General features: G+C 46.6%; 1 protein-coding gene across 2 annotated transcripts in view; it reads right to left on the minus strand.

Moving 5' to 3' along the window:
* Positions 1 to 23,184, minus strand: part of LOC126295251 (sodium/potassium/calcium exchanger 3) — a 564,758-nt gene that overhangs the window by 46,145 nt on the left and 495,429 nt on the right. For both annotated transcript variants that reach the window (XM_049987652.1, XM_049987651.1), the window contains exons 4-6: positions 20,886 to 21,033; positions 10,288 to 10,386; positions 2,797 to 2,985 (exon numbers count right to left, since the gene is read on the minus strand). In XM_049987652.1, the coding sequence (XP_049843609.1) occupies positions 2,797 to 2,985; positions 10,288 to 10,386; positions 20,886 to 21,033 (436 nt within the window). The remainder of the gene's footprint in view (positions 1 to 2,796; positions 2,986 to 10,287; positions 10,387 to 20,885; positions 21,034 to 23,184) is intronic.

Raw genomic sequence — 23,184 nt, forward strand, 5'->3', positions numbered from 1 at the left:
CAATCATGCTGATAAATTTAAAAAAATATATACATAAAATATATATGTAATTTCCTTTGTTTGTGACGTAACTTACGCCAACGGACGTCACAAGCATCAGATTTGTCTTGAATCTCTAACCTCAGCTCCAATATTTGTCGATGGCCACATTGTATTGCTGGAGACACAGTATGTGATGAAAAGTATCCGAACACCCCCAAAAAGACACGTTTTTCATATTAGGTGTATTGTGCTGCCACCTACTGCCAGGTACTCCATATCAGCGACCTCAGTAGTCATCAGACATCGTGAGGGAGCAGAATGGGGCGTTCCGCGGAACTCAGGGACTTCGAACGTGGTCAGGTGATTGGGTGTCACTTGTGTCATACGTCTGTAGAAGAGATTTCCACACTTCCAAACATCCCTAGGTCCACTGTTTCCGAAGTGATAGTAAAGTGGAAACGTGAAGGGACACGTACAGCACAAAAGCGTACAGGCCGACCTCGTCTCTTGACTGGCAGAGACCGCCGACAGCTGAAGAGAGTCGTAATGTGTAATAGCCAGACATCTATCCAGGCTATCACACAGGAATTCCAAACTGCATCAGGATCCACTGCAAGTACTATGACAGTTAGGCGGGAGGTGAGGAAACTTGGTTTTCACGGTTCAGCAGCTGCTCATAAGCCACGCATCACTCTGGTAAATGCGAAACGATGCCTCGCTTGTTGTAAGAAGCTTGCTTAAACATTGGATGGCTGAACAGTAGAATAACTTTGTGTGGAGTGACGAATGACGGTCCACAATGTGGCGATCCGATGGCAGGGTGTGGGTATGGCGAATGCCCGGTGAACGTCATCTGCCAGAGTGTGTAGTGCCAACAGTAAGATTCGGAAGTCGGGGCATCTCTTGTTGTTTGAAGCACCTTCTTGTATCCCACTTTCGAAGAGCAATTCCTCGATGGCGATTGCATCTTTCAACATGATCGAGCACCTGTTCATAAGGCACGGCCTGTGGCGGAGCAGCTACACGACGATAACACCTCTGTGATGTACTGGCCTGCTGACATGAGTCATATAGAACACCTTTGGGTTGTTTTGGAACACAGACTTTGTGCCACGCCTTACCAACCAATGTTGATACCTCTCCTCAGTGCAGCACTCAGTGAAGAATGGGCTGCTATTCCGCAAGAAACCTTCCGGCACCTGATTGAACGCATGCCTGCAACAGTGGAAGCTGTCATCAAGGCTAAGGGTGGGCCAACAGCACACTGAATTCCAGCCTTACGGATGGAGGGCGCTACGAACTTGTAAGTCATTTTCAACCGGGTATCCGGATACTTTTGATCACATATTGTATGTCTTTTCTGTATTGACTAGACGCTGCTGCTGGGTATAATGTATTTTTGATGCTATAAATTTTTGCTGTGTGTCTGCACACGTTACCACATATAAGAGATTGTGTAATCTACAAATAATCTTAGAGATAATAAGGAATCAGGGGTCAACACAACCTCTAAGATATATCTGCCCCAACAATTATCAACAACTTAATGTTAGGGGGAGTGCCCTCCGAAAAAAACACAAATCGCCACCAAGGAGGTCTGAGCAGTATAACCCCACCCATTACCACTGCTTATTCTGATACAGGTGACTCGGTAGTCCACAGGCAATTACAGGTGATGTCACCCTGTCGTATATCAAAAGCTTCATCACACCCCAGAGGAATATTGAATTATACAAGCTGTTTACCCCAATACCTGAAACCAATACAGTGGACAGTATAGCACTGGACAGAAAAGATCTAATTCATTGTTGTTGTTGTGGTCTTCAGTCCTGAGACTGGTTTGATGCAGCTCTCCATGCTCCTCTATCCTGTGCAAGCTTCTTCATCTCTGAGTACTTACATCCTTCTGAATCTGCTTAGTGTATTCATCTTTCTGTCTTTCTCTACGATTTTTACCCTCCACACTGCCCTCCAATGCTAAATTTCTGATCCCTTGATGCCTCATAAATGCCCTATCAACCGATCCCTTCTTCTTGTCAAGTTGTGCCACAAACTCCTCTCCTCCCCAATCCTATTCTATACCTCCTCATTAGTTACATCATCTACCCATCTCATCTTCAGCATTCTTCTGTAGCACCACATTTCGAAAGCTTCTATTCTCTTCTTGTCTAAACTATTTATCGTCCATGTTTCACTTGCATACATGGCTACACTCCATACAACTACTTTCAGAAATGACTTCCTCACACTTAAATCAATACTCGACGTTAACAAATTTCTCTTCTTCAGCAACGCTTTCCTTGCCATTGCCAGTCTATACTTTATATACTCTCTACTTCGACCATCATCAGTTATTTTGCCCCCCAAATAGCAAAACTCTTCATCTTATATCCTAGTTTCAAGACGCTGTCCATTCCGTTCAACTGCTCTTCCAAGTCTAATTGATATGATATTAGATTTGGATCCGCTGACAGTGTACACACTTGTGGTGTGCTGAGAACTTCGTCACGTCCCAAAAGTATCTTGGATGCTACAGACCCTACAACTTGTTTAGCCCAACACTTATCAATAGGTACAGCCCAAGCATTAGCAGAGAGACTCTCTGCTAGAGGCACTTGATGTGGATGTTACCAGACTGTCACAGCAATAAAACTCGCGTGGTGTGCAATTAAAATTAGCAATCAGGTGAACCATTTATGAACATAGCACAGACAATCAGGCACAGTGACACAAGAAACCTGTAACAAACGGATTGTAAACTAGGGCGTGGGTGCTGACTGAGTTGTGAGACGGCAGATGCAGAGCCCGGCTGACCTTCGTTCTCGGTGCAGTCGTTCTGCTGGTCGCCCGGGACGTCAGGGTTGCCCTGGCCGTCCGCTTCCGCCCCCGCAGCCAGTTTGATGCTGCCGTTGAGCTGTTGCGCAGCCGACTCGGGCCCCACAGTGGAGGCGTTGGCGTCCGCCGCCGAGGCGTCCTGCAGTGGTAGCCTCGCCTCTCCAGCCTCTGAAAGCACAGGCGCTGCCAAACACTGACGACAAAACCTCGGATAGCTCAACTGTTAAGCATAACTCTCCACTAGTGGAGCTGTAGTTAGCTAATTAGTTACAGGGGACAGTCATAAAGTTTTAATTCCATCCATCCATTCTGGTGATCTATATGGGCCCAATGCCAGGTCAGGACTCGTATGTCCCTTCTCTAGTCCTGTGGAGAACCTTACCTGTTACGACAGGGTCGCCACTTGCAAAGCTACACTCCTGGAAATTGAAATAAGAACACCGTGAATTCATTGTCCCAGGAATGGGAAACTTTATTGACACATTCCTGGGGTCAGATACATCACATGATCACACTGACAGAACCACAGGCACATAGACACAGGCAACAGAGCATGCACAATGTCGGCACTAGTACAGTGTATATCCACCATTCGCAGCAATGCAGGCTGCTATTCTCCCATGGAGACGATCGTAGAGATGCTGGATGTAGTCCTGTGGAACGGCTTGCCATGCCATTTCCACCTGGCGCCTCAGTTGGACCAGCGTTCGTGCTGGACGTGCAGACCGCGTGAGACGACGCTTCATCCAGTCCCAAACATGCTCAATAGGGAACAGATCCGGAAATCTTGCTGGCCAGGGTAGTTGACTTACACCTTCTAGAGCACGTTGGGTGGCACGGGATACATGCGGACGTGCATTGTCCTGTTGGAACAGCAAGTTCCCTTGCCGGTCTAGGAATGGTAGAACGATGGGTTCGATGACGGTTTGGATGTACCGTGCACTATTCAGTGTCCCGTCGACGATCACCACAGGTGTACGGCCAGTGTAGGAGATCGCTCCCCACACCATGATGCCGGGTGTTGGCCCTGTGTGCCTCGGTCGTATGCAGTCCTGATTGTGGCGCTCACCTGCACGGCGCCAAACACACATACGACCATCATTGGCACCGAGGCAGAACCGACTCTCATCGCTGAAGACGACACATCTCCATTCGTCCCTCCATTCACGCCTGTCGCGACACCACTGGAGGCGGGCTGCACGATGTTGGGGCGTGAGCGGAAGACGGCCTAACGGTGTGTGGGACCGTAGCCCAGCTTCATGGAGACGGTTGCGAATGGTCCTCGCCGATACCCCAGGAACAACAGTGTCCCTAATTTGCTGGGAAGTGGCGGTGCGGTCCCCTACGGCACTGCGTAGGATCCTACAGTCTCAGCGTGCATCCGTGCGTCGCTGCGGTCCGGTCCCAGGTCGACGGGCACGTGCACCTTCCGCCGACCACTGGCGACAACATCGATGTACTGTGGAGACTTCACGCCCCACGTGTTGAGCAATTCGGCGGTACGTCCACCCGGCTTCCCGCATGCCCACTATACGCCCTCGCTCAAAGTCTGTCAACTGCACATATGGTTCACGTCCACGCAGTCGCGGCATGCTACCAGTGTTAAAGACTGCGATGGAGCTCCGTATGCCACGGCAAACTGGCTGACACTGACGGCGGCGGTGCACAAATGCTGCGCAGCTAGCGCCATTCGACGGCCAACACCGCGGTTCCTGGTGTGTCCGCTGTGCCGTGCGTGTGATCATTGCTTGTACAGCCCTCTCGCAGTGTCCGGAGCAAGTATGGTGGGTCTGACACACCGGTGTCAATGTGTTCTTTTTTCCATTTCCAGGAGTGTATTTAAAGCCACTATGAGCTCCTCTAGGTACCGAATCCACATACCTGCTCTGTCTGCATCTAGTGAACACTGCACACTCAAATTCCGTTTTTCACGGCGTCTGTGCATCACTGAGGTGGAACTTGAGAACCAGGTCAGTATTTACCTAAATGTATGTGGAAAACGACTCAAAATCTACATCGTTAATGCACGAGGCAGACTCGATCTGGGGCCAGTGGGCCTCCCTGTGTCCCACAAATGGGAGGTTTAATGTACTTTGCCATCGAGGTGGGTATAAAGTTTTAATTATCGGAGTTTTTCGTTGGTTATAGTCCTAGCACACATTGAAAACCTCATGTACAGTACCAAAGCATCTCACTGGGAGAGCTATAAAAAATGGCACAACGTACTGATAAGGCAGAGAAGTGTGTGATAACTATCTTTTTGGGTTTCACGGGGAACACCACTGCATTAGGCCTTGCAGAGTTGCTTCAAGTGTGTCCATACCAAGCTGAATACACTGGTAGTGAAGTTGGGCACCACTGGTCACAGCCAGTAGTTGGATGGGTGGACATCTGGGAGTACCATATGCTACTGATAATTTTCTCTTTGCCTTTACAGCAGAGGAGATAGGACAGTCGGCAGTGTAAAATCCCTGATCACAAGTCCTAAAGCCAGTGCCCTGGAGTAAATTCCAAATCTCTGCACAGTGTTCCATGGCGTGAAGGAATACAACACTGTTGATGGTGGTATGTCTGTCAGATGGCGATGTTACGCTTTGTGGGCTCCTTGTTGCTCTCCAAGAAGAGCAGCTACATGCTGGCACTGTGCTTCACCGTCCCCCTTCTCAAACCTTCTCCGACATACACATTACTGTCCAATCCACACACACACACACACACACACACACACACACAGACAAATCACTGTCATCTACACTTAACAGACACTCTTATGCCCATAGCTCCCATACTTTGTGAAGGCAAAGTGCCTGCGGGTGCAAAGCATAGGGAAAACCTTTCCAATTAGGCGGCTAAACCTGCTCTTCAGGCTCTCCCAGACAGTCATACCGTACGCCTTTACCAGTTGGTTGAAGTGGATCGCAATAGTGCATCATGAAATGGCCCAGCGTTTAGGTGCCGCAACGCCTTCATTGTGGTCAGACAAGAGTGAATGCTGAAGAACCAAGCGGCAGACCAGAGAACTGGGAATCACAACAGAAGTGAAGGTCCTGGTGTTCGAAAACCAGCATATCACAAAGGACACGGTAGTGTGAAAAGTGGGAAATCAGTCACGGACCAGTTTTCAACTTCTTGGGTCAGTCACACATGCTGCTCTTTTTGAGCTGTCAAACCCCTGCATTTTCCAGACATTGTACCCTGAGAGGGCTTCCTCTTTCCTCCAATGGAGAAACCACAGTAAGGGCAGGCATTTTCTTACTGCTGACGAGGTGATTCTCAAGGTGGAGAATTTGCTACCAGTCCAAACCTTTCTACCATTACGGTCTACAGCAAGCCATATGGTAAATTTTCGTCACAGTCAAGAGCGAATACGTAGAGAAGGACTGCCACCATGCCATAGTCACAGATTGACCTTTTTTCTCTACGTTATGATTATAACTTAATGATTACCCGTGGTGCCTATTCCATGAGTCTCTTCACATAGTGTATCATAATGATACGGAACAAGTCAGTTTAGAGAATGGTAATTTAACTGGTAACTACCTCTTTTTTCAGTATTAGTTTCGTTGCAAGGGATGAACCTACACTCCCGGAAATGGAAAAAAGAACACATTGACACCGGTGTGTCAGACCCACCATACTTGTACAAGCAATGATCACACGCACGGCACAGCGGACACACCAGGAATCGCGGTGTTGGCCGTCGAATGGCGATAGCTGCGCAGCATTTGTGCACCGCCGCCGTCAGTGTCAGCCAGTTTGCCGTGGCATACGGAGCTCCATCGCAGTCTTTAACACCGGTAGCATGCCGCGACAGCGTGGACGTGAACCGTATGTGCAGTTGACGGACTTTGAGCGAGGGCGTATAGTGGGCATGCGGGAGGCCGGGTGGACGTACCGCCGAATTGCTCAACACGTGTGGCGTGAGGTCTCCACAGTACATCGATGTTGTCGCCAGTGGTCGGCGGAAGGTGCACGTGCCCGTCGACCTAGGACCGGACCGCAGCGACGCACGGATGCACGCCAAGACCGTAGGATCCTACGCAGTGCCGTAGGGGACCGCACCGCCACTTCCCTGCAAATTAGGGACACTGTTGCTCCTGGGGTATCGGCGACGACCATTCGCAACCGTCTCCATGAAGCTGGGCTACGGTCCCGCACACCGTTAGGCCGTCTTCCGCTCACGCCCCAACATCGTGCAGCCCGCCTCCAGTGGTGTAGCGACAGGCGTGAATGGAGGGACGAATGGAGACGTGTCGTCTTCAGCGATGAGAGTCGCTTCTGCCTTGGTGCCAATGATGGTCGCATGCGTGTTTGGTGCCGTGCAGGTGAGCGCCACAATCAGGACTGCATACGACCGAGGCACACAGGGCCAACACCCGGCATCATGGTGTGGGTAGCGATCTCCTACACTGGCCGTACACCTCTGGTGATCGTCGAGGGGACACTGAATAGTACACGGTACATCCAAACCGTCATCGAACCCATCGTTCTACCATTCCTAGACCGGCAAGGGAACTTGCTGTTCCAACAGGACAATGCACGTCCGCATGTATCCCGTGCCACCCAACGTGCTCTAGAAGGTGTAAGTCAACTACCATGGCCAGCAAGACCTCTGGATCTGTCCCCCATTGAGCATGTTTGGGACTGGATGAAGCGTCGTCTCACGCGGTCTGCACGTCCAGCACGAACGCTGGTCCAACTGAGGCGCCAGGTGGAAATGGCATGGCAAGCCGTTCCACAGGACTACATCCAGCATCTCTACGATCGTCTCCATGGGAGAATAGCAGCCTGCACTGCTGCGAAAGGTGGATATACACTGTACTAGTGCCGACATTGTGCATGCTCTGTTGCCTGTGTCTATGTGCCTGTGGTTCTATCAGTGTGATCATGTGATGTATCTGACCCAGGAATGTGTCAATAAAGTTTCCCCTCCCTGGGACAATGAATTCACGGCGTTCTTATTTCAATTTCCAGGCGTGTAGAAGATTTTCCATTTTCCACTTCTATGAATATCATAAAACTAAGAAAAGAACGAAATTAAAAGTTACTATTAGTTATAAAAATTAAGTAGTGCAAGTTAAAGTCAAGATGCAAGAGGCAACGCCCACACATCCTCTACAAACACAACCGGTCCATTTTACCAGTATGACTCATGGGCAGGCACAGCAGTTGATATCTGTTGACCGGGACGGCGACTGACGTATTACACTTACAAGAGACAGAATATATTTATACTGTTGTGTTTATGTTGCACATTTTAATTTTTTTATTGAATAATGCTTTTTCATTTTGTGATCTCTGTATTTTTTGTTGTGTGAGTGAGTCATATGAGTCAGGACTCATAAAGCACTGTAAGTCGATCCAAGGTGACCAAAAAAGTTGTGAATTAAAAAGCTGTCTTGAAAAACATATCACAGTTTGAAAATGTGAAATTTATTTAATTTAACTGGTACTGGCAGTTACACATATCAGCATGCTCACTGTTTGACATATCAGAAAACAACAGTAAATTTAATCACATGCGTAACTATTCACCCCTTTTTACTAAATAACCCACCAGTTCTAAATGAGAATGTCTCTGCATAACACAGGGAGTTTCCCAGAATGAACTTTTTCAAATTGCTCTCAAATTTTACTTGCTGTCTCTCAAGCATTTAATAGGACTGCGTAAAAGATGATCGATTTCAGCAGCACATTATTCACCCTTTTCTGAGCAAGTCAGTTTTCATGAAGAGCAATGAACATTGTTCCTTCTAGAATTTTAATTACAAATGTCATTCCTATGAACAGTAGTCACAGAAAAAATATACTGCGTTCCTGTAATTAAAATACCTGATCCTTTAAAGAGTTGTCTATGACCTTATGGTATGCTTTTCTTCAATGAAGACCTTTCATACAGTAGAGTTACCTTATAATACAAATTCTTACCTTAATGAACGAAAATAAGAGAACTATATTAAGTTCCTGCTTTATGTGTCTCAGACTCCCCATAAATGGAAGTGCAACTGTGCCTGCAACGAGTTATTTTAAAGTTCTAAAATGCGTCTTTTTAATCTAAACTCTCATCAATATATACGCTCAAACATTTATAAGATTACGCCTTTCTTAGTAACTCCATCTCTTTTTTTTTTAATTTATCTTTGATATTGTGTAAGTTAACATGTTGAACTGAATACGCTGCACTTCTTAAAAAAAAGAGATATCATTTGCAGAAAAAAGTGGTAATCCTTTTAAATAAATTAGCTACAATTTCCTCTGTCACTAAACCGGGTGATCAAAAAGTCTGTATAAATTTGAAAACTTAATAAATCACAGAAATAATGTAGATAGAGAGGTACAAGTTAACACACATGCTTGGAATCACGAGGGGTTTTATTAGAACAAAAAAAAAATACAAAAGTTCAAAAAATGTCCGACAGATGGCGCTTCATCTGATCAAAATAGCAATAATTAAAGTAAGACAAAGCAAAGATGATATTCTTTACAGGAAATCCTCAATATGTCCACCATCATTCCTCAACAATAGATGTAATCGAGGAATAATGTTGTCAACAGCACTGTAAAGCATGTCCGGAGTTACGGTGAGGCATTGGCGTCGGATGTTGTCTTTCAGCATCCCTAGAGATGTCAGTCGATGACGATACACTTGCGACTTCTGGTAACCCCAAAGCCAATAATCGCACGGACTGAGGTCTGGGGACCTGGGAGGCCAAGCGTGACGAAAGTGGCGGCTGAGCACACGATCATCACCAAACGACACGCGCAAGAGATCTTTCACGCGTCTAGCAATATGGGGTGGTTCTAATAAAACACCATGTGATTCCAAGCATGTGTGTCAATTTTTACCTCTCTATCTACATTATTCCGTGGTTTATTAATTTTTCAAATTTATACTGACTTTTTGATAGCCCGGTATATCTATTCATATGAATTGTAACAACTGTAGCATTTATAAAAAAACTGATATTAGTTGATGTGAATTAAATATCGATGGAAGGTTGTTGATAGACATACAATAACCAATTTATGATCTGTTACTCAATCTTATGGAAATTCATTAATTATTGACCCCTCACCTCCCCTCCGACGCCCCCCACACCCCCACATATCGGAAAAATATAGTAACTGCATACTTCTGTCTCTGGAAAAATGCCCTTACTTAGGGTCGCCTTATATATTCACGAAAATATGGTACTGGTATTCAGAATTTAATTAACGCTTTTATCAACTAATTGCTTTGTTACAGACTCTCTATCCACGTACATTACAAACTCACTGTCCACATCCAGAGACATGTCGGCAGGAACTATTCTGATGCATTTCCTGTGAAAAATCAACTCCAGAAGTTGCTCCCCTTACTTAATGTTCTCCTTGCATGTGTGCGTGTACACAGTTGTTGCCCACATTCAACTAACTGTGGCTCATACTGCAAACAGTACGTGGTTCGTGTGGCTGAAGCAGCCGACTTACCCACATTGTCGACGGAGGCCTTGCGGTTGGAGTTGGCCCGCGACGCCATCCTCTTCTTGCCCCGGGTGCACCGCTGTATTGACTTGTCCCAGTACATCACTGCGGCACCACAGACGAAATCTCATTTAGTGAGCAAATTAAAAATGGTCCGAATCTCTGTACACATTACATCTAGTTAAAGTTTCCGACTACTCATGACATGTTCTGCATACCACACATGGCAATAATTTTTAGTAACTGTCAAATATTAGAAACATACACTACTGGCCATTAAAACTACTACACCACGAAGGAATGCAGATGATAAAAGGACAGTCATTGGACAAATATATTAAACTAGAACTGACATGCGATTACATTTCCACGCAATTTGGGTGCATAGATCCTGAGAAATCAGTACCCAGAACAACCATCTCTGCCCGTAATAACGGCCTCGATAACGCCTGGGCATTGAGTCAAACAGAGCTCGGATGGCGTGTACAGGTACAGCTGCCCGTGGAGCTTCAACACGATACCACAGTTCATCAGGAGTACTGACTGGCGTATTGTGACGAGCCTGTTGCTCGGCCACCATAGACGAGACGTTTCCAATTGGTAAGAGATCTGGAGAATGTGCTGGCCAGGGCAGCAGTCGAACATTTTCTGTATCCAGAAAGGCCCGTACAGGACTTGCAAGATGCAGTCGCGCATTATGATCCTGAAATGTAGGGTTTCGCAGGGATAGAATAAAGGGTAGAGCCACGGGTCGTAACACATCTGAAATGTAACGTCCACTGTTCAGAGTGCCGTCAATGCGAACAAGAGGTGACCGAGACGTGTAACCAATGCCACCCCATACCATCATGTCGGGTTATACGCCAGTATGGCGATGACGAATACACGCTTCCAATGTGCATTCACCGCGATATCGCTCAACACGGATGCGACCTTCGTGATGCTGTAAACACAACCTGGATTCATCCGAAAAAATGACTTTTTGCCATTCGTGCACCCAGGTTCGTCGTCGAGTACACCATCGCAGGCGCTCCTGTCTGTGATGCAGCGTCAAGGGTAACCGCAGCCACGGTCTCCGAACTGATAGTCCGTGTTGCTGCAAACGTCGTCGAACTGTTCGTGCAGATGGTTGTTGATTTGCAAGGGTCCCCTTCCGTTGACTCAGGGATCGGGACGTGGCTGCACGATCCGTTACAGCCGTGCGGATAAGATGCCTGTCATCTCGACTGCTAGTGATACGAGGCCGTTGGGATCCAGCACGGCGTTCCGCATTACCCTCCTGAACCCATCGATTCCATATTCTACTAACAGCCATCGTATCTCGACCAACCGAGTAGCAATGTCGCGATACGATGAATCGCAATCGCGATAGGCTACAATCCGACTTTTATCAAAGTCGGAAACGCGATGGTACGCATTTCTCCTCCTTACAGGAAGCATCACAACAACGTTTCACCAGGCAACGCTGGTCAACTGATGTTTGTGTATGAGAAATCGGTTGGAAACTGGCGCCAACCTTGTGTGAATGCTCTGAAAAGCTAATCATTTGCATATCACAGCATATTCTACCTGTCGGTTAAATTTTGCACCTGTAGCACGTCATCTTCGTGGTGTAGCAATTTTAATGGCCAGTAGTGTACTTTGTGGCCAGTTTCGAAATGCTGTCAACAGTATCAAACCTGTTTGTGATCAGTGACAAGAGTATGGGCCCAAGCATATTACACTGTGAGACACTCATTGTTATAGGCATTTCTAATGATTTTGTATGATCTGCAAAGCCACACAATAGTCGGCAACTCCTGACTTGTGAAGTCATCTCTCTATAACCAGAGTAATCCCTGCATGTCATAAAAACAGAGGAATGTATGCGTGCATGCCCCACATGTCCTCCTAAACCACTGGACAATTTCAATAAAACTTGGTACACACATCCCTTATTATCAGGCAACAATCGCAGTTGGGATAATAACCAGCTATCGATCATAGTTCACGAGATGTGACGTCATAAACAATGAACTGCTTGAAAACTACCGCATCATGCATGGCATTTCAATTTATTACTACTTTGCTACTAATTCTATTCACAGCACATTTTACAGAGAGTATCCACATATGACACTGAATGTACTTACGTAAATATCTCATTTTTTAACACACAATACAAGGGATGTAAAAAAATGCATACAGTATTCAAATATACCATTAATTGTACCTGCAAAATTGTTTCTTTAGACAAGAGATTGTTCACAAGATACGATGTAATAAAGATTGAGCAGTGTGAAAAATAAACAGCTTGGAGAAATTCTAGGCATATACAGATGATATATATATATATATATATGTGTGTGTGTGTGTGTGTGTGTGTGTGTGTGTGTGTGTGTGTGTGTGTGTGTGAGGGTGGGTGGGTGTGTGTGTGTGTGTGTGTGTGCAACATAGATTTATGTATGTGTGAAATAAATGTCACGTGTATGCTCCAGCAGAGCCACAGGTCAAAAGTTCCTCCCAAACCACTGGACTTATTTCTACCAAACTTGGTAGATATCTGCTCATTACTATCTGGAAAGAAATAGTGTGGGGATAAGAACTACCAGCGTGCTACTGCGGTGGGGGTTATGCCTGGAGAAAGAAGGTGAGGAAGAGGAAGTGGAAAAGAGAGAAAAAGAGGAGAGACACCAAGACACAGTGAAAAGTATATCTATATGAAGAGGAGGAAATGGACAGACACCGGAAATACGATGAGATGGACAGAGGGAGGGGCAGGACGAGACTGAAAGAGCAGCTGGGGAGGACAAGATGAACAGAGAGAGCTGTGCGAGGAGATGGGCAGATGGGGAAATATGAAATGGACTAAAAGGATTGGAATACATACACAGGCAAGGTTGGGTACTCAGCTAGTAAGTAAATAAATATTGCAATTATACTGATGAAGTGGAGAGCGTGACATGATGAAAATCTTCACAAACGCTACCAAACTGATCGTCCAGTATTTCTAGAGTCTGTGGCATATACTGATTAAAATTTCATTCCTATGCGAAGTTAATTTCAGTATTTTCAGTAGAGAAAAAGCCATTCCTACAGATGGAGTATGGTGTGTGTCAGTCGTGGCTACTGTGTGTGTGTGTGTGTGTGTGTGTGTGTGTGTGTGTGTGTGTGTGTGTGTGGAGTATGGTGTGTGTCAGTCGTGGCTACTGTGTGTGTGTGTGTGTGTGTGTGTGTGTGTGTGTGTGTAACGTTACTGGAACAGGTGCTGGAGGGAACTGACACCATGAATCCTGCAGGGCTGTCCATAAAGCCGTAAGAGCACGAGGGGGTGGAGATTCTTTTGAACAGCACGTTGCAAGGCATCCCAAATATGCTCAATAATGTTCATTTCTGGGGAGTTTAGTGGCTCAGAAGAGTGTCGTTGTAGCCTCTCTGTAGCAATTCTGGATGTGTGGGGTGTCGCATTGCCCTGCTGGAATTGCCCAAGTCCGTCGGAATGCACAATGGGGATGAATGGATGCAGGTGATGAGACAGGATGATTACGTACGTGTCACCTGTCAGACTCGTGTCTAGACGTATCAGAGGTCCCACATCACTCCAACTGCACACGCCCCAGTCTCTTCAGAGACTCCACCAGCTTGGACAGTCCGCTGCTGACATGCAGAGGTTGTCTCCATACCCGTATACTTGCATGCACTCGATACAATTTGCAATGAGACTCGTCCAACCGGACAACACGATTCCAGTCATCAACAGTCCAGTGTCGGTTTGATGGGCCGAGGCGAGGAGTAAAACCTTTTTGTCGTTCATTCATCGCGGGTACACGAATGGGCATTCGTCTCTGAAAGCCGATATCGATGATGTTTAGTTGAATGGTTTGCACGCTGACTCTTGTTGATGGCCCAGCATTGAAATCTGCAGTGGTTTCTAGAAGGGTTGCACTTCTGTCTCGTTGAACAACTCTCTTCTGTCGTCATTGCTCCCGTTCTTGCAGGATCTTTTTCCGCCAGCAGTTATGTCGGAGATTTAATGTTTTACGGGATTCCTGATATTCACGGTACACTCGTGAAATGGTCGCATGGGAAAACTCCCACTTCATCGGTTCCTCGAAGATGTGTCCCATCGCTCGTGTGCCGATTGAAACACCACGTTCAACCTCACTTAAATCTTCCTATCCTGCCATTGTAGCAGCGGTAAGCGATCTAACAACTGCGCCAGACAGTTGTTGTCTTATATAGGCGTTGCCGACCGGACCGCCTTCTTCTGCCTGTTTACATATCTTTCTGTTTGAATACATGTGCCTATATCAGTTTCTTAGGTGCTTGGCTGTATGATGGGCTTAATTCTGCTGGGGACAATTTCAGTCAGGTGTCTGTGGAGGAAGGGTATGTCTCCTTCCTCAAGATTAGAAATCAGGCGAGGTAGTGATGTTGGAGACGAGGATTTGGAGTGAAGTCGACTGTTGCACTCATCCAAAAGCAGCTTCTTTAGGTTCAGGCCAGGAATTTGGACAGGCCAGTCCATTTCAGGAATGTTGTTGTCGACAGATAGCGTGAATTTGCCATGGTGATACAAAACAATCATCTGCTCTGGAATGGTCCATTACTGTCAGTGTAGCTGCTTAGTGATCTCTTTCCATCATCGTGCATGGTGTCGGTGTGGCTGTGGATGTTCCTTCCTTCTTCGACTTCACAATCACATCACCAGCAGTCCACTTGGGCAGCTGTAAGGCGGCTGAAATGTCCCTGATGGGACATCCAGTTTCTCTGGCACTTGAGTGGACGATGGGCTTAATTCTCGTGGGGACACATTCACTCAGGTATGTGAGGATTAATGGTATCTCTCCTTCCTCAAGATTCGAAATCAGATGAGGTAGTGATATTGGACACCAAGATTTGGAGTGAAGACGATTGTCTCACTCATCCAAAAGGATCATCTTTAGGTTCGGGCCAGGCATTTGGGCAGGTTAGTCCATTTTAGGAATGTTGCTGTCAACAGATATGGTCGATTTCCCGTGCTGATACAAAACAATCGTCGAAGCCACTGAGCCCTCCTTATCGACCCATTCTAGGGTTCCTGCTTCTGAGCTGACAAGACAACGATCCCCTCCAACCACCTCCTGTTATACTGATGGGTGCGACCATCGTGACAATACATACATAGATGTGTCTGCATAGTTTTGAACACATAGTGATGTGAAAGAATTTCAATACGTAGCTGAAACATCGTTCCATTTAACTGCACTCACTCTACCTGTTGTAGTTTCCAAGACAATAAATGCGATGCAGTAGCTTCGGACTGACATTTGTAGCATGCTTTTGAACAAGCTTATCCTTGGGATATACAAATGGAACGGCGAAGTTCGGCCGCCGAGGGCACGTACTTATATCATTCGACGCCACATTGGGCGACTTTTGCGTCGGAGAGGGGGATGAAATGACGATGAGGACAACACGACACCCAGTCCCTGAGTGCAGGGAACCTCCTGACCCAGCCGGGAATCGAACCCGGGCCCCTCGGCGTGGCATTCCGCCGCGCTGACCACTCGGCTAACTGGGGCGGACTTGGGAGATACAGAAATGTAGATTGCAGAAGCGAAACGGCGTGAATAAGTGTTGATTTTCGCACTGGAAGTTCATTCTGCATAAAATTAGGATTCCAAAAATGTACTGCACCTAACTCATACCAGTTGAACACTTGAAACATGAACACTAAAACAGTCATGGACTTCATAGCTTATAAAGTAAATAGCTGTGAGGAGTGTGTGCTCGAGAAATGGAATGTTTTGATACTAGTCACAAAACAAATTAAAAGTACAGGAGGGGGAGGGATGGAAAACATTCTGAGTCACATTATACACATTTCTCATGTTGAGCATTGTCGGTAACGTTGTTGAGGATTAGGATTTTGTTAGAAAGGATATCCAGCTAAGAAGAATGACGAATAGCGTCTCTCTAACAAAATGTTGACTAAGCAGATGAGTAATATTTCAGTTTAGGTAGCACTGGTGATTACGTTTGTCTTGCCACTCAATTCTGAATGGTGTTTAATAACTGGACAGCTAGGCAGATGGCTTTTGAAGCATGTTGGTTCGGAGTTTGACTACGAGACCACCAGACCATGTAACGCCATTTGAGCAGAAAAATAACTGCTGAGGACCGAAGTGGAAGGGATAAAAAAAAGCAGACTGGTAATAGCAAGAAAAGCATTCCTGAAAAAAGAGGGATTGTTAACACTGACCGTAAACTTAAGCCTTAGCAAGTCTTTTCTGAAGGTGTTTGCCTGGAGTGTAGCCATGTGCGAAACTGGGACGTGAGCGATAAGCAGTACAGGCGTGAAAAGAGCTGAAGCTTGCCAAATGAAGTGCTACAGAAGAATGGTGAGGCTTAGATGGACAGATGGAACAATTATTGATGAGGCAATATTGTTGCCGTTGTGGTCTTCAGTCTGAAGACTGGCTTGACACAGCTCTCCACGCTATTCTATCCGAGCCTGTTCATCTCCAAATTACTGCTGCAACCTACATCCTTGTGAATCTGCTTAATGTATTCACGTCTTGGTCTCCCTCTACGATCCCCCCCCCCCTGTCCCATTCCTCCCCCCCCCCCCTCACACACAGTTTCCTCCAGGACTATATTGGCAACCCCTTGATATCTAAGAATGTGCCCTATCAATCAATGCCTTTCTTTAGTCAAGTTGTGTCACAAATTTCTTTCCTCCGCAGTTCTATTCAGTATCTCGTGGGTTACGTCAATTACCCACGTACTCTTCAGCATTTTACTGTAACACCACATTTCAAAAGCTTCTATTCGCTTCTTGTCTGACCCGATTATCATCCACATGTCTCTTCTGTAGAAATCAAAACTCCATACGAATACCTTCAGAAGGGATTTCTCAGAACTTGAATTTAAACTTAATGTTAACATACTAGTTTATTGATCAGAAACGCTTTTCTAACTTTTTCGAATCTGCATTTTATGTGATCTCGGCTATGGCCACCATCACTTATTTTGCTCATCTACTACTTTTAGAGTCTTATTTCGTAATCTAATTCCGTCAGCATCAGCTGACTTTTCCCGACTACACCACACTAGCCTTGTTTTACTTTTGACGATATTCACCTTAAGTTCTTTTGAAGACGCTATCCATACCGCCCAACAGAACATCCAAGTCCTTTGCTGCTTCCGACAGGATCAAAATGTCATCCACAATTGCGAATTATGTTGTATGAGATCCGATGAAGAATTACAGCAACAAATTTTTGACTCAGCCAGTTTTGGTTGAAAAAAGACAGAATTCGTTGTGTGACATCGTGGAATATTCCTGCTTGAAATCCTATAGTTTAATTACTTTTGAATACATTATGAGAGTGGCAGTGATCAATGTGTTACAAATATTTATTATTAAAAACAGTCTTGATCACGATTTATTTATCAAGGTGACCAGTTTCGACCACTGCTATGGTCATCTTCAGACCATTGAGTAGGAACCTCTTTCTGTTGGAGAATCACTAGAAAGAGGTTCCTACTCAATGGTCTGAAGATGACCACAGCAGTGGTCGAAACTGGTCACTTTGATAAATAAATCGTGATCAAGACTGTTTTTAATAGTAAATCCTATAGTTTCATTAAGCTCCGGTAGGTGGCGGCGCTATAGGTAGTCTTCAACATGGTGTCTATAATGGAAGTGCGCTAGATCCGGAGAGCTGTCACTGAGTTCCTTAGTCGAAAACCACAGTATCGCAGATATTCATAGACAGCTGCAGAATGTCTATGCAGATCTGGCAGTGAACAAATGCACGGTGAGTCGTTGGGCGAGGCGTCTATCATCATGGCAACAAGGCCGTGCAACCCTGTTTGATCTCCCACGTGTGACTCCTGGAATACTGGAACTTGTGGACACTCTCATTTGAGGTGATCGACAGATGACGTTCAGACACCTCGATGCTCAACTGGGCTTGTCCGATCTTAGTGCTGACACATTCGTCCACCAGTTGGGTTACTCAAACGTGTGTCTCTACAGGGTCCCTCGTTGCCTCGAGGTGGAACGCTCAATGCTGAAGTGCAATGTGCTATCCACAGGAACCTGAATTAATGACTTCAGTGTGTTCGTCGTGGCAAAAAGTGAGTCTGTCAGCCAGTCGGAGGCAGCTGGTCAGCCAGGTCAGTCTGTCAGTTTGAGTTGCCGAGTCTGGTTAGCTGGTCAGCCAAGTTAGTCTGGGTCTGTCTCTCGTCCGCATTGGTGAGGCGGTTAGTGTCTGTCTGTTGTCCGGAGTGATAGTATGTGTTACGCCACCAGTCTGCTCATGCGATGGGCATTGGTGGTCGGTCGCGCACTGAGACACGAGATGACTTGTCCGGCTGGAGCGTCGGCGCATGTGAGGTAGCCACGTGAGTCCAGTAGCCGCGGCGTATAGCGAGGCGTAGTGGCTTCGCGGTCGACACGAGAGCCTCCTCCTCGATGACAACGCAATGCCTCACGGTGGCCTGAGCACCTGAGAGGAGCTCACAAAACTTCACTGGACCGTTCTTCTTCATCCACCATGCAGCCCAGATCTCGTACCTTCCAGCATCCACCTGTTTGGCCCAGTGAAGAATGCACTCTGCAAGAACCAGCATACAGATGATGGGGAGGTTACTGATGGAGCAACACGTTGGCTCTGAGGTCCACCAGTGGAGTGGTAGCATGTGGGTGTACAGGCCTTCCCAGTATACAAGGTGTAAGGCAGTCCCATTGAATGGATATGACTTTGAAAAATAGGGTTCTGCAACCAAAATAATGGGGAATATTTAGTGTCTCGGAATCCTGTACAAAACCTACTTGCTTTCAGAAAAAAAGTATTGCATTATTTAATGCCCCACATACTTAACCGAACTGGTGAGAAAAGGAATCCTGTAAAACATAACTAAATCAAGTTATAGGTCGATTGGAAACATCCTCAGATGGCCGGGAAACATCGATACGGTATCGGAGACAAGAGTTGAGGGTGAAAACTGTAGAGAGAGACCAAGAGATGAGTACAGTAAACAGGTTCAAAGGGTGAAGGCTGCAGTGGTTATGCAGAGGTGGGGAGGCCTGCACAGGGTAGAGTAGTGTGGAGAGCTGCATGAAACTGGTCTTCAGACAGGAGTCGCCAATTTATTTATGGAGGACTTCGAGAACATGGCACTGAGGAGTTCAGCTTTGCAACCAACGTGCTTCTAGAGATACGTGGATGATACCTTCTATGTCTGGCTGCATGGACGTGATGCTCTTAACACGTTTTTGGACCACTTGAACTGTCTTCATCCCCGTATCAAATTTACTGTGGAGGTTTAAAATGATGGGATGCTTCCACTTTTAGACATAATGGTTTATAAAAAACCAGATGGAACTTTGGGACACAGTGTTCACCGAAAGCCAACACGCGCAGCTTGGTATCTGCACCCTTAGAATTGTCAACCACCACACCAACGTAATGGCGTCCTTAGGATTTTGGTACGGACAGCATATGCCACTTACGACGCAGACAGCTTAACCCAAGAACTTGAGCATTTGATGACTGTTTTTAAGAGGAATTTGGACCATCTCTGGAGGTGTACGAAGAGGAAATAGATCTTTGGCCTTTCTTCCTTATGCTGGACGCTTATCGTTTAAGACTGGATGAATTTCAAGGAATTTGACATTAAGAGTGTGTTCCGTCCAGCTTCTAAGATTAGGGCTCTGTGAAAGATGATTTGGGGCTTAGGAAACCCGGGGTGCACAAAATTCCGTGTGAACGTGGGAAAGCTTACGTTGGCCGTTCTATTCGCACAGTGGATGACAGGTGTGTGGAACATCGCCGTCATACGAGGCTACAACAGCCGGAAAAATCGGCGGTAGCAGAACACTGCGTAAATGAGGGACACAAAATGAAATTTGAGGAAACTGTTGTGGTTGCCAACATTTAGGGTTTTTGGAACAGTGTCTATAAAGAGGCGATTGAAATTAGGCTAGCTGATAGTTCAATCAACAGAGACAATGGATTTCCTCTAAGCAAAACATGGAATCCTGTTTTATCTCGCATCAAAAGTGAACGTTCTTCGGTGCGGCCGTGAGTGCGATATATCGTTGGCAGCAGTGTTCCACTAAGGGCGGCGCCGCCTCCCTGTCTCGGGAGGCAGAAACCGTGATGGGCGGCGCATGAGCCGTGTACTGAACGGTGGCCTGTACAGGACGTCGATCTGCAACCTCGCGTCAGTTCTCAGCGGGACTAACCAGCAGAAGGAGCATTTTCCTGAAGATGGCGACCAGTTGGATCGCCGAAATATCGAGTCGAGTTGATTTTAGGATCCGCAGCAAATCCGAAGAGACTTTCAAGACAACAACACAACCTATTGCTCGCAGGGTAATGATTACCTGGTGAGGATCACATGTGAAACGTTATAGTAAATAGTACTGCATACAAGCTGGTGGCGTATTTTATCTGACTTCAAATCACAACATACACTGCTCATCTAACCAGCTCATGCCCGAGTTTATTAAATGAGCACTTGCTGAGGGAAGTACCGGACAGCTGGTCTGAGGACGGAACCGAACGGAACTCTGGGCCAGAACTAATGTGAGGGGTACAGTGGCGGTGCCGGGTGCCGGATGTGCCGACCTGCGATGTAGACGATGTAGAGCAGCACCAGGGTGAGCGCCTCATACCACTCGACGCGCTCGTCGTGGATGATGCAGATCATCAGCGACACCGTCACGCCGTACGCCAGGCAGTCCCTCGTCAGGGGCCACCAGTCCAGGGGCACCACCTGCAACACCAGCCAGCACCAACACTGTGACCACCAGAACGCTGGCGACCTCGAAACCAATAGCTGAGAGGTACGTGCTGTATTTTTCTATTCCTATCTTTATGAAATACACATATCAAGAAATGTTTTGCATCACCTCAGTTCCAAGAGTTCTGGAACCTGTACAGAAAACTGGAATAGAGATCGACATAAACATCATTTCCGCCATTTTTATTGCTCATGAAAATTACACATTGCATGCTGTACCACCACAGAACGAGACCTTCAGAGGTGGTGGTCCAGACCGCTGCATACACCGGTACCTCTGATACCCAGTAGCTCGTCTCATTTATTGATGCATGCAAGTATTCGTGGTGGCATACTGTCCACAAGTTCATCAAGGCACTGTTGGTCCAGGTTGTCCCACTCCTCAACGGTGATTCGGCACAGATACCCCTGAGTGATTGGTGGGTCACGTCGTCCATAAACAGCCCTTATCAATCTATCACAAGCATGTTCGATAGGGTTCATGTCTGGAGGACACGCTGGCCGCTCTAGTCCAGCGATGCCGTTATCCTGAAGGTGCAGATGTGCACCATGGGGGCGCGAATTGTTGTCTCTCAAGACGAACACCTCGCCAATATGCTGCCGATATGGCTGCACTCTCAGTTGGAGGATCGCATTCACATATCGTACAGCCACTACGGCTCCTTCCCTGACCACCAGCAGTGTACGTCGGTCCCACATAATGCCACCCCAAAACAGCTGGGAACCTCCACCTTGCTGCACTCGCTGGACGGTGTGTCTAAGGCGTTCAGCCTGACCAGGTGGCCTCCAAACATGTCTCCGACGATTGTCTGGTTGAAGGCATACGCGACACTCATCGGTGAAGAGAACTTGTTGCCAGTCCTGAGCAGTCCATTCGGCATGTTGTTGAGCTCATCTGTATCGCACTGCCCAGTGTCTTGGTTACAAAGTTGGACCTCGCCATGGACGTCGGGAGTGAAGTTGCACATCATGCAGCCTATTGTGCACAGTTTGAGTCGTAACACGAGGTCGTGTGGCTGCATCATTCAACACTGTGCCGTTGCTGTCAGGGTTCCACCTAACCATAATCCTTAGATAGCGGTCATTCTCTGCAGTTGTAGGCCTTGGGCGGCTTCAGTGAGGTATGTCATGCACTGTTTGTATCTCCTCCATGTCCATGGAACATCGCTTTGGTTCACTCCGACATGCCTGGACACTTCCCTTGTTGAGAGCCCTTCCTGGCACAATTTGGGCGTGTTCGAACCGCGGTATTGACCGTCTAGGCACGTTTTTACTACAGACAACACGAGCCGTGTACCTCCTTCCTGGTGGAATGACTGGAGCTGATCGGTTGTCAGACCCCCTCTGTCTAATAGGCGAGGCTTATACATGGTGGTTTACGTCTTTGGGTGGGTTTAGTGACGTCTCTGATCAGTCAAAGGGACCGTGTCTGTGATATAATATCCATAGTCAAAGTCCATCTTCAGGAGTTCGGGGAAACAAGGTGATGCAAAACTTTTTTAATGTGTGTAATTTTAACCGCTTCAGTCAATTTTTGCTAATATATTCTAAGAAAAGAAAGCGACTCAATACAAAGGAATTACCCAAAATGGGACGGAAATCGGTAGATGTGGTATTCATGAGCAGACAAATCAGCGATTACACTTTCAGGAAAAATGGATGGTTTAATCAAGAGGAAGAGCTTCGCAAACTGGGCACGCCAATAGTGTTTTAGACCAGCATAGGCCCTAATTCAAGCAGTTATACTTCTTGACACTAATTGATAGAGCTGTCTTGTGCCCTCCTGAGGGATATTGAGCCAAATTCTCTCCAGTCAGTGAGCTACGGTGTCAAAATCCAGACCTGGTTGGATACTCGAAACGTTCTCAGTCTGGCGCAGATCCAGCGACGTTACTCGGCAAGGTAGGGTTTGGCAAGCACGAGGGTAAGCAATAAAAACTCTCACAGTGTGTGGGCGGGCATTATCTTGTTGAACTGTAAGCCCAGGGCGTCTTGGCATGAAGGTCAACGAAACGGGGCGCACAATATCGTCGACATGCCTCTGTCGTGCAGCAGACAATCAAACGGGTCTCGCTATAAAAGCAAAATGGCAACCCAGACCATCACTCCTGCTTGTCGGGTCAT

This window comes from Schistocerca gregaria, chromosome 11 (assembly GCF_023897955.1).
Source record: "Schistocerca gregaria isolate iqSchGreg1 chromosome 11, iqSchGreg1.2, whole genome shotgun sequence".
Taxonomy (NCBI): Eukaryota; Metazoa; Arthropoda; class Insecta; order Orthoptera; family Acrididae; genus Schistocerca; species Schistocerca gregaria.